Raw genomic sequence first — 12500 nt, 5'->3', positions numbered from 1 at the left:
CATATCCGTCAGATTTAATAATATTCAGACCGGGATACGTCCTTAATGATATATTTATCCATCTATCTATCTTCTATATTTCCATCCATTTTCCATCATCCGTCTATCTATCTGTCGATCTTTAATGCTCCTTTCATATCCGTCAGATTTAATAATATTCAGACCGGGATACGTCCTTAATGATATATTTATCCATCTATCTATCTTCTTTATTTCCATCAACTTTCATAAATCCGTCTATCTGTCTGTCGATCTTTAATGCTCTTTTATATAGTTGAGCACTCAAACAGATCCGCATTTCAACCCCTCACAAAATATCTATCTGTCTATCTGTTTGTGTATCTATCTACCTATCCTATCGATCAACTCATCCATCAAGCCATCTATCCATCCATCAAACAATCTATCTTTCTGTCTTATCTATCTATCTGTCTATCTATATATGTACCTGCTCACCTACCTATCTACCTACCTATCTATCTATCTATATATCTATCTTTCTATCTATCTCTCTAATCTATCTATCCATATCTCTATCTATAAACTCATAATGAGTAATCTTGTATCATTACCATCCCATCTCTCTCTCTCTCCCTCTCTCTCTCTCTCTCTCTCTCTCTCTCTCTCTCTCTCTCTCTCTCTCTATCCAATTTCCATCTCAGTTCCTGATTGCCATTCAGCCTTTTTGTGTGCGTGACAAGGTCTCATTTTGATCAGTGCGCATGTCACACCTCCTATTTCCGGTGGGCGGCCCGCTCCGCCATAATTGTGTCTATCACGACAAGGTCTATGGTGCCGATGGCGGTGCCAATAATAATGTTATGTACTATGAACATTTTGTTGGTTCATTACCGCGCGACGCTTAATAACAAAATTGAAAATCTATCCCGTTCATATAGATAGAATGAAGATGACGTCATTCAGGTCTTTGTTATTGATTGTTGTTTGTTTTATTTTTGTTTTTGTTTTTGTTTTTGTTTTTTGTTTTTTTTTTTGTGTTTGTTTGTTTTTTGTTTTTTTTTGTTTGTTGTTTTTTTTTTTTTTTGTTTTTTGCCATCCGCCTTTATGAGTAAATCTCACTATACTGAATTAACCAGACTATTAAAGTTCATGGTTACACATCGTTTTGTGTGTAGGCCCGTTATAGTTCCGGATGGCGATGTTGTGAGTTTCTTAGCCAATCCACACTATCTATAACAGCTGGATTCTGTGGTTGCTTGTTATATACCCAAAAATAAAAATTTTAAAAACATGTTAGAAATATTTTTTAAAAATCAAAAACAAAAGTTGACTTTTATTAGAATCAAAATTGCGACATCGACGCTAGCTTTTGGTCTCAATTCTACAATATCATGTAACCGTTCTAAGGCCGTAGATCACACTAAGACTTATTACTTATTATCATAACAGAGAGGGTGAGGTAGTTGGTAGAGCATTCCCCACGAGAACAAAAGGACCGATATCGTTCTTGTGTGTTTTCTTGTTGTTTTGTTTTGTTTGTTTGTTTTTGATGGTGGTTATAAAATCATTTTCAGATGATGATGATGATGATGATGATGATGATGATGATGATGATGATGATGATAATAATTATGATAATGGTGATGATGATGATGATGATGATGATGATGATGATGATGATGATGATGATGATGATGATGATGATGATGATAATGATGATGATGATGGTGATAATGATGATGATGACGATGACGACGACAACGATGATGATGGTGATGATGATGATGATGATAATGATGATGATGACGATGACGATGACGATGATGATGATGGTGATGATGATGAATGACCCTATTTGTCTCATTACGTAGGGAGTGACCTACCCCGCTTGTCATGGCATCTGGAGACACTGGGCCCCTCCCCTCGAACGCTCAATGCTGGCCACCATCTCTTTCTGTGGTAAGTTTTTTGGAGCTTTTTGTAACTGAACAAACTTGGCTATTTATATATCGTAATATACACTAAACGTGATTAAAAGGCTTTATACGGGGTCCTTAGCCAATAGCAATAATTAGTCAATTAACTGACATTCTATTTTAAAAATACGCATTTAAAAATTTGGCCAGAAAACTCATCCTTCAAATATTAATCGATTTAAATAACCCTCATCTTAGCAGCAACAAAAAAAACTCTCGAATATGGGACTTCGCGAAGAAGTCCCAGGTCTAAGAGTTTTAGCCAAGCTGAGCGGCAGTTAAATCGATCGATATTTGAATGACTAGTTTTATTGCCAAATTTTGAATGTATTGAAGTTATTGTTATGCCCCTAGAGCTTTATGGTATAGAGGATTGGGCGCAATATAAATAAATTTCATTATTATTATCATTATTATTATATTTGGATAGGACGCTTTCCGATAGATCTAATATCAGCTACCCAATCACTGCTACTGAGTGGTCAGGGGCTGGAAGGAGTCGGAAAAAAAAACCCTACCATAATAAAATAATTAGCTTGGGAGAAGAAAGATACTGGAATCTTCTTCCTCTATCTCGAATGCCAACGGTATAAAGACAAAAGATGAATAATTATGTCGTACAAAGAGGACAATTGTGACCCAACGTCTCAAAGCGGTATTATGTCGGGATAGACCAGATGCTAAAAAGTCAAATTAAAGTGAAACTGGACAAAAATAATAAATTACTGGTATTTAGCAACCTGAAATATGATATTCATTCTCCTCAATACAATTTATAAACTGAACGCAAGTCTGATATTTCTGGCTACAAATCTAATTTTCAGCATCTTAGTCATCCCGACTTAATGCCGTTTTGAGGCGAGGGGTCACAATTTACCTCTTACTCTTAACGGTTGTCGCTACTTACCCTATACATAAATTATTATGTTTATTTCCGTCCGACCACAATAATAAATGTTAGCACGACTCGACTTTTCTTGCCAAGACAATGCCAATAATTTGTCGTCGTCGTCGATCGAAAACCCTTCTATTAACGATTTTAACCTCTCTCAACGATATAATGGGAGGTTTTTATATGCCACAAATAATAATAATAATAGTAATAATAATAATAATAATAATAATAATAATAATAATAATAATAATAATAATAATAATAATAATATAATAATAATAATAATAATAATAATAGTTTAAAATAATATTATTATAACAGAATTTTGAAAAGGAAAATGGCGACATATATAATGACCATAATCTTTTTTTGGCGAGGCAATTTTTAACGTTCAATTCCGAACGCCTCGTTGAAAGATGGAGAAATGGAAAACCACAGCCTATTGTTTTTTGTTTGTTCTTTGATTGATTGCTTATTTTTAACTCTTTGTGTGTTTTATACTCCTACTCATCTAGGTTATTTTAGGTTGTTTTCTTCTTGTTTTTGTGGGGGTTTTTTTTTGGGGGGGGGGGGGGGTTGTACTTATTTTTTTGGTTTTGGTTTGTTTGTTTTCTTTTTTTTTGTCTTTGTTTTTTTTCTTTGTTTTGCGTGTGTGTGTGTGGGGGGGGGGGGGGGTTCCTGGTTGTTCTTTTATCATGAAACCTCCTCTTACAAGGGGATATGAAAATCAAAAAAAAAATTAAAAACAAAACAAATATGGACATTTATAAAGAGCATTTCCGCGAATTTACCACGATGCTCAATCCGCTTCAAAATGTTTCATATATTCCCCTAGCAGGAGGCCATGTGGAACCATATTATTTCTATTTCACATCGTGATGATGATGATGATTATGATGATGATGATGATGATGATGATGATGACGACGATGATGATAATATGATGACCACCATCACCACTTTATTCATCATCATCATCATCATCATCATCATCATCATCACCATCATCATCATCATCATCATCAGCATCATCATCATCATCATCAGCAACAACAACAACATCAACATCATCACCATCCTCATCATCCTCATCATCATCATCATCATCATCATCATCATCATCATCCTCATCATCATCATCACCATCATCATCATCATCATCATCATCATCATCATCATCATCATCATTCCATAATATTCACCATCACCACCACCACCACCATCTCACCAACTCCACTACAATACAATCCCAACAACAACAACACCCAACCCGAATCGATGTTTCAATGTTGTTTCAAACTCCCCAGGTTCGTACGCTGGCGCTGTGCTTGGAATGCCCCTCAGTGGCGTGCTGACGAGATACATGGGATGGCAGTCAGGATTCTACTGTTTCGGTGAGTTATTTACTCTTTTTTTTTTCAATTTTTCTCCGAATCTTGAGTGGAGTGGGGGAGATAGATAGATAGATAGATAGATAGATATATAGATAGATAGATAGATAGATAGATAGATAGATAGATAGATAGAGAGAGAGAGAGAGAGAGAGAGAGAAAGAGAGAGAGTTTTTTGTTAATTTATTCTCTCTCGAAGTTGCAATATTCCTACTTGTTCATTGTGTTTTATTAATTAGATTTTTGTATAGTTTCACAAAGTGCATAAATCTAAAATTTCAAATTTCAAATTTCAGATTTTAGATCAGCCCTTTTCACTTAAATGTTACTTTTTGGCCTCAGTGTTTCTCGGCCATAACACCGATTTGACACGGTCAGTCAGAAATAAAATTTGGTGACACCAACGATTCCTTATAGATATGAATGAATCAATGAAATACCCCCCACCCCCCACCCCCGCCAAACAATTTTTTTTTTAATAATTAAAAAATACTGAAAACATGGGTGCCATCTTTTCGAATAATACTTAAGAAATTATCCTGAGTTTCCAGCAAACAAAACAACAACCCGGATGGCGTCTCCACTTCTCCCTCAGTCCTATATTGTTACCCCGTGTCATCTTCCAGTACTGGTCCCTTCTTCCTCATCTTCATCTCATAAATCAGTCCCGTTGTCACCAACATAATCTGTTTTATTAAACTGCCGATTCCCCCCCCCCCCCCCCCCCCCCCCCCCAACCAGCCCACCCTTTCAGTCATATATTCAATTTTTTTAGTTATCATTTTACAGATACAGATTGTCCTATTTATAAATGTATTTATTAATTCAGTTATTCGATTTTGTTTGTCAGTCTTCGAGATACGCCTACGAGACGGAGGCGTCCATTTTATCAGATTTCCGTCACCAGCCCCAGATCTGTATCTCTATAACGCAATCATTATTACCTGAAAGGTATCCACTAAAACGCAAATTCGCTTAAATGCAAACCTCATCACAACCTCTAGTTCCAGATACTTAACGACAAGATGCCCGTTCAATTGCCACGATGATAAGTCGACCAACTCAAAAGTAATTGTGATTCAAGTGTTGAATAAAATTTTAACTCAGTTTCTATTGACTTAATAGACAATACATTTTTCGACTTCGTAAGAGAAATCCAAAGAGCTTTTAATTTGGACACAGAGAGATGTTTTCTGCATTTAATATCTTATATATTTCATTCACATCGTAGAATTCTTTCCCAATATTAAGAACGGAAAATGGTTTATATAAATTTTAAGAAATTGATTGTATTTTTAAAAAAATTAGAGGAACCACTAACTGTTATCGATTCAATGCAAGTATTCCCACCTCATTGTCATACTCGATAACTGGAAGATTGACACGTGATTAAAGCGTTTTCGATGGGATTTAACGAAACAAATATGATTTTTCTATAGACGGCAACATAGGCTACTCATTTTACACCTGAATACGATGAGAGACTGTGAGTAAAGAGCCTTTTCCATGGACTCCACTATGCGCCGAGCGAGGCTCGTACCCAGGACCTTCAGATCCTAAAGCGAGTGTCATACCACAAGACCACATAGCCGTACAATAACGTTTTTAGCACGTTTAGTGGATTTTGCGCTATATAAAAGCTAATGTTTTTTGTGTCTTTTTAAAAGATTCTTTCGAGGTCCAAGGCCTGAAAACCGAATGCAATAATGGGTTTGTTTTCACATTGTTGTAAATGACAATATTTTGGGTTGGTTTGAGAGTATTTCTATTATAACAATGGGAGCATAACAATTTGGGTAATCAAACCTGTTAATAAGTACGGCTATGTGGTATACTGGTATGACACTCGATTTCAAATCGGAAGGTCCTGGGTTCGAGCCTTGCTCGGTGCATAGTTGAGTCCTTCTGGAGAAGGCTTTTTACTCATATTCTCTCACCGTACTCAGGTGTAAAATGAGTACGTGGCCGTTAACAGCGTTGTCTCTATCTGAAAAAACAATGTAATATCGCCTAACAGGCGGCATGTCCCGTCCTAAATGTTAAATGTTGCTGCTGGCCATGGACTCCTTGTAAAGCCCTTTGATCACGTTTAGTGGATATCGCGCTATATAAAAGCTCAATTAAAAAATAAGTACACGTCGTATTCCTTCTTTCCTTCCTCCCTCCGTCCCTTCCATACTCCATCCACACTTCACTACGTCTAACAGCAACCCTTCCGCATAAATGCACGGTTTCCCCTTTTCACCCGCCAATCTTTTATTTACTGGGGAGAGAACTCTATGAAATGTGACACGACAACGGGCACTAAGCCAATACAACGACAGTGTCAATACAGGCCATCCGATCACTGCCAGGGGCGATAATATACCCCGCCAATCTCACTCACTCATCTTTCCACCACTGTCAGTTATCCCCCTTGCTCGCCTCTGGCTTGTAGACAATCGCTTTCATTTTTATTTTTTTCCCCGCCATTTTTTAACGAAAATTCCCTCCCCTTATTTCGCCTCAGAAAATCCGGAATCGGGCGTTTCAAGAAAAAAAAAAAAAAAAAAAAAAAAAGAAGAAAGGGAGAAAAAAGGGATAATTCCCTCCATCATAATTAATATGGACTCGCGAACTTTCGATCCCCGAAAATTTTTCTACGCATCGGAATGATACCGAGTTGTCATCATGTCTCATCACCTCACATCATAGCTCAGTTGGTAGAACTCTCGAATTACAGACAAAAGGATCGGATTCGAATCCCGGTGTAGTCTGTCTGATTTAATTTTCTGTCCCCTCCTCTTTTCATCTCTCTCTCTCTCTCTCTCTCTCTCTCTCTCTCTCTCTCTCTATCTCTATCTCTCTCTCTCTGTCTGTCTGTCTGTCTCTCTCTCTCTCTATCTCTCTCTTTCTCTCTCTCTTTCTCTCTCTCCCTCTCTCTCTTTCTATCTATCTCCCTATCTCTCTCTCCCTCTCCTTTCTCTCTCTCTCTCTCTCTCTATCTCTCTCTCTCTGTCTGTCTGTCTCTCTCTCTCTCTATCTCTCTCTTTCTCTCTCTCTTTCTCTCTCTCCCTCTCTCTCTTTCTATCTATCTCCCTCTCTCTCTCTCCTTTCCCCCTCTCTCTCTCCCTCTCTTCCTCCCTCCTCTCTTTCTCTCTCTCTATCTCTCTCTCTCAGTCTATCTCTCTCTCTTTATATATATATATTATATATATATATATATATATATAATATATATATATATATATATATATATACTAGTAAAAAGCCCGCAATTTCGCGGGGAAAGAACTATTTTCATTCGATACTGTACTCACCATCATTTAATGATTTAATGAGGGCAGATTGGTAAACAACGTTGTCTGTGTAATTTGGTATATCTTCGGTTGATTTTTCTGTGTGGCCCAACATGAAGTGTAAGCCACTATAGCCTCTGACCCGTGACACAGCAACATACAGTTGTCCGTGTGTGAATACCGGTTGTGGTAAGAAAATCCCCACCTTGCTTAATGTCTGCCCCTGAGACTTGTTAATTGTCATTGCATATGACAATTTTACCGGAAACTGTCTTCTATTTATAATAAATGGTAATCAGTTGTCGTCAGATTGATTCTAGGGATAAACACTATGTCGCCAGCTCTACTACCGGTAATTATCTTGGCTTCTAATACTTTTGAACCTAATTTAATTATTAACAAACGGGTGCCATTTAGGAGGCCTGATTTAGGATTTATATTTCTAAGCAGCATGACTGACGTGTTCGCTTTCAAATGTAATGCATGTGGAGGAATTCGGGAGGTGTAAGTTCGTTCAAGAATTCAATCGGGTATAAGTTGATGTCAGAGTCACTTTGAATGGAATCAGCACTGCGGTAAATTTGTTCAGTTGATGAGGTCAACCTGGACAGAACGGCTGCATTTATTCTGTCAACATTTTCATGGGTTGTAGTCAAAATTGCTCTCTCTGATAGATAACGTTCATCCGCAAAGTTCAGATTCAAATCATTGTATACAGCATTTATCAAGCATTCTGGGTCATTTTCAGGAAGGCATAGCGCTGTAGGTAATCTAACAGAATACATTCCTATTTCGCTGAAAACCGGTTCTGTACCATTTCCGATGCGGAGAAGCCAATTTGCAAAACAGTTATTGTCATCAGTAACCCTCATGTTCTTGTTCATGTGAAAAATGGTGACAAAATTCCAAATAATTGACTTGTTAAGTGTGACACTTAATATATCGGCTTCACTTCCTTTGTTAACAACAGGTAGAATTTGCCGAAAATCCCATCCAAGTACAACCACTTTGCCCCCAAAAGGTTTTGAACTGCCTGTTATGTCACAAAATGTCCTGCTCACACATTCAAACACACGCCTGTCCATCATAGGTGCTTCATCCCAAATTATGAGAGAACTACTCTTCAGTAACTTAGCTGTGTCTGATTGGCGACTGATGCTACAGGTGCTGTTATCCGTTATTGGAATTGGAATTTTGAACGTTGAATGTGCTGTTCTACCACCGTGCTGACAAAAGATCAAAGGTGAAAATACAAATTTAAAGAATACTGGGGATGTAGGAGCTTTCGGAATGTCTCCCCTTTACTTAACTTATGGAAAAACAAACACCCTAGCACCTTTAATAACACTTATGACTAACCTCTCGAGCTAACCCTAATAGTAAAAAAAGAATCAAAATGGCGACTGAAATACCTTCATGTGATCAAGTGAATAATATCACTATGAATGCCACGATTTGCTGAAAAATGCCAACACACACACACACATGTATACACCACACACAACACACACACAAACATACACACACATACACACACACACAAACATATCATAACAAAACTGATCACCGCTAAATCAACAACACAACGGAAGTAATAATAATACTTGATGTAATAAATAGATGACGCAAATTGACAACTTTTTACAGTGTCAAAATTAGTTGATTTTGGGAGCCAAGTGTCGTCGGTACATATTTTATGATATTATCTGTTTGACTCAACGAACTTTCAAACTGACTTTAAATTATAAAAGGAAATCAAGTTATCTGTTTATCTATCTGTAAAAAATACATTTCTAATTTTCAAATCTTTCAGTAGAGTTGTGCGCCGTATCAATTTTTTTATTGACTCAAATAAGCACAATGTTCTCCACAATGCTATATTTTTTTAAGAAAGGATATATATATATATATATATATATATATATATATATATATATATATATATATATATATATAATATATATATATTATCATCACCATCATCATCATTATTATTATTATTATTATTATTATTATTATTATTATTATTATTATTATTATTATTATTATTATTATTATTATTATTATTATTATTATTATATTATTATTATTATTATTATATTTTATTATTATTATTATTATTATTATTATTATTATTATTATTATTATTATTATTATTATTATTATTATTATTATTATTATCATCACCACCATCATCATCATCACCACCATCATCATCATAATCATCACCACCATCACCATCATCAATTTCATCACCATGATCACCATTGCCATCATCTTCATCATGCCATGAAGATAAACTTCCTAAACGGATCCGACGATTCCTAAAATACCAATAAATAATAACAGTCTACAACATCACACATTATCCGTGTTCCAGGCGCATATTAACATTCTCGGCGTATCAAATTATATCCCATTCCCCCATATCTTCGCCTCAAGAAAGTTTCGCCTGTTATGAACATATCTATATTATATTAGATTGTATTTTATTATATTCTGTTATGCGGTTACGACATATTTACTTTATAATGACAGACAACGGCCAAATTATTTCGACAAAAAAAGCAATATTATAGATAATTTTCTCCAAGACTTGGTTAACCAGTTATCTGCCGTACTCGGGGCTGGAAAACTAACTCGTATTTAAAAATTTGGCCAGAAAACTCGTCCTCGATTTAAATGACCCTCATCTTGGGGAAAAAACACTCTCAAACCTGGGACTTTGCGATGGATACAAGATTTGAGCGTTTATTTGCCAAGATGAGAGTAATTTAAATATGGATAGATATTTAATTTGTAGGGACGAGTTTTCTGGCCAAATTTTTAAATACGATTTTTATTCCAGAAAATACGCCAGTTAGCTGGTTGAGGGTTCGCCCCAGGGATTCAATGAAACAATATAATTACTTGTATGTCTTATTTTGTCGTCTCGTGTTGAACACCCGAATTGGGTCGGTTAATATGGAATTAGAACATTGTTAGGATATTTCACAACTTTCTTGGAAGTTTTCATTTCTTTTCTTTTTACTTTTTTTTTTTTTTTTGTTCTGTGCGGCTATGTGGTCTAGTCTGTCGTACTCTGGAAGTCACAGATTTGATAATTTTCCGCCAAGATGAGGGTCATTTAACCCTTTCCTTATCACCTACAGCAAAATCGTCACATTTGTTACGACACAATAATATACATTTTTCTAATTCAGATTAATTTTGTATAAATCACAAACTTTGCAAGAATGATCTTTGTTTAATTAATAAGAACTTAAAGTTGCTTTGTAGAGAGATTGTTTGAGCTTTAAAAAAATCAATTTTTCTGCTGGGTAAGCCTGCCTTTTTTGGGAAAATACCGAAATTGATCGGTAAGGAGAGATTTAAATCGATCGATATTTGAAGGACGAGTTTTCTGACCAAATTTTAAAATATGGGTTGGTGTTTTTTTTTTCCAGAGTACGGCAGTAGTTTTATGCCCCTCGTCTTCGGATCGAAAGGTCCTGGGTTCGAGTTCCGAGCCTTGATCAGCTAAATATTTGAGTCCTTGGAATAAACTCTTAACTTGCATTCTCTCACTGTACTTGGGTGTAAAATGAGTACCTGGCCGCTAACAGCGAAATAAACAAAAACAGATTGCAATATTGCCTAACAGGCGTGAAGTCTCGTTTTACATGTGACGTGGTGTTGTTTGCTAGGATGCCTTTGTAAAACGTTATGGTCATTCCATTGGTTATATTTTATTTTGTATTTTGTTTTGTTGGGGTTTTTTTTGTTTTTTTTTTTTGGTGTTTTGTTGGTTTTTTTTTTTTTTTGTTTTTTTTTTTAGTTTCTTTTTATTTCTATTTATTTGGGGGAGGGGGGGGAGGGGGCAGAGGGGTGCTTATATGTTTGTGGGGTTTGTTTGTTTTGTTTGTTTTGTTTTTTTTTGTTTTTTGTTGGTTTTTTTTCGGGGGGGGGGTTGTGGTTTTGTTGGATTTTTTATTTAGGATGGTTGGGGGGGGGGGGGGTTGTCGATGCATTGAATCTGTTATCCCAGCAGACAAAAGATGAAGTCAATGTACATTGTCGATGCATTGAACCTGTTATCCCAGCAGACAAAAGATGAAGTCAATGTACATTGTCGATGCATTGAATTTGTTATCCCAGCAGACAAAAGATGAAGTCAATGTACATTGTCGATGCTTACGTAATATAGAAACGCCATTGAAAGTTAAATTTGGTTCAACCAAGACATATTAGTATTGTGGGTGTTTGAATGAAGATCAAAATCATCAGGACAGGCATTGAATCTGTTATCCCAGCAGACAAAAGATGAAGTCAATTTGCGTTGACAGACTTGTCATATCGTAATGAATTTCTACTATTGATGCTGTGCACTTAGTTAGAATATTCACATCATCCGACTATCGGGTATAACGTACCAACACACACAGACACACACCAAAAAAAAAACTATGTGTAAACCTTAAACATTTAAAATCTGATCGGTGAATTGGTGGAATATAGGGGAGAATAACAACTCATAAAAATAGCTGGCTAAAACAATAGAAAAGAGCTGAGTGATGTCAATTTCCTTCCATCTATACTTTTAGCTAAATCTCAGCAAACTACCTCTGTTTATTATGTCAACATATAATGATTAATCCCTCATAGTTCACAAAAAGAGGTAGCCTACCTATTCCAACCCTTTGGTAACATATTTAATTTATTAGCGCGTGGTATGTTTGTTTATTGATTGGCTCAAAGCTCTTGACAACAATATTATCACGATTTGACAAATATACCCATTAACGCTCAGTCAGTCATTGCCACATACACTGTCATGTCAGCCTACAGACATCTGACCTGATGTCTCTATGGTAAAGGTAGTAGATTAACTTTCTCCTTACCAGCTATTTTCAGGATTTTCCCCAAAACTTCACACTCAACTAACATAAATATAGATTTTTTATCAATCAAGCACAATAGCAGTAAAGTTCTTGCGATAAATAATCTCTTTAGCAAAACA

At 36.0% G+C, this 12500-nt stretch overlaps 1 protein-coding gene across 2 annotated transcripts in view; it reads left to right on the top strand.

Annotated features, from left to right (window-relative positions):
* LOC144978715 (vesicular glutamate transporter 3-like) overlaps positions 1-12500 on the top strand; it is a 350750-nt gene that overhangs the window by 250125 nt on the left and 88125 nt on the right. For both annotated transcript variants that reach the window (XM_078925137.1, XM_078925136.1), the window contains 2 exons: positions 1833-1920; positions 4140-4226. In XM_078925137.1, the coding sequence (XP_078781263.1) occupies positions 1833-1920; positions 4140-4226 (175 nt within the window). The remainder of the gene's footprint in view (positions 1-1832; positions 1921-4139; positions 4227-12500) is intronic.

Source organism: Berghia stephanieae, chromosome 8 (assembly GCF_034508935.2).
Source record: "Berghia stephanieae isolate SIO BIC M18660-M18661 chromosome 8, UCSD_Bste_1.3, whole genome shotgun sequence".
NCBI classification, from domain to species: domain Eukaryota; kingdom Metazoa; phylum Mollusca; class Gastropoda; order Nudibranchia; family Aeolidiidae; genus Berghia; species Berghia stephanieae.
The sequence above is the reverse complement of the archived record's forward strand: the minus strand, read 5'-3'. Positions and strand labels throughout refer to the sequence as shown.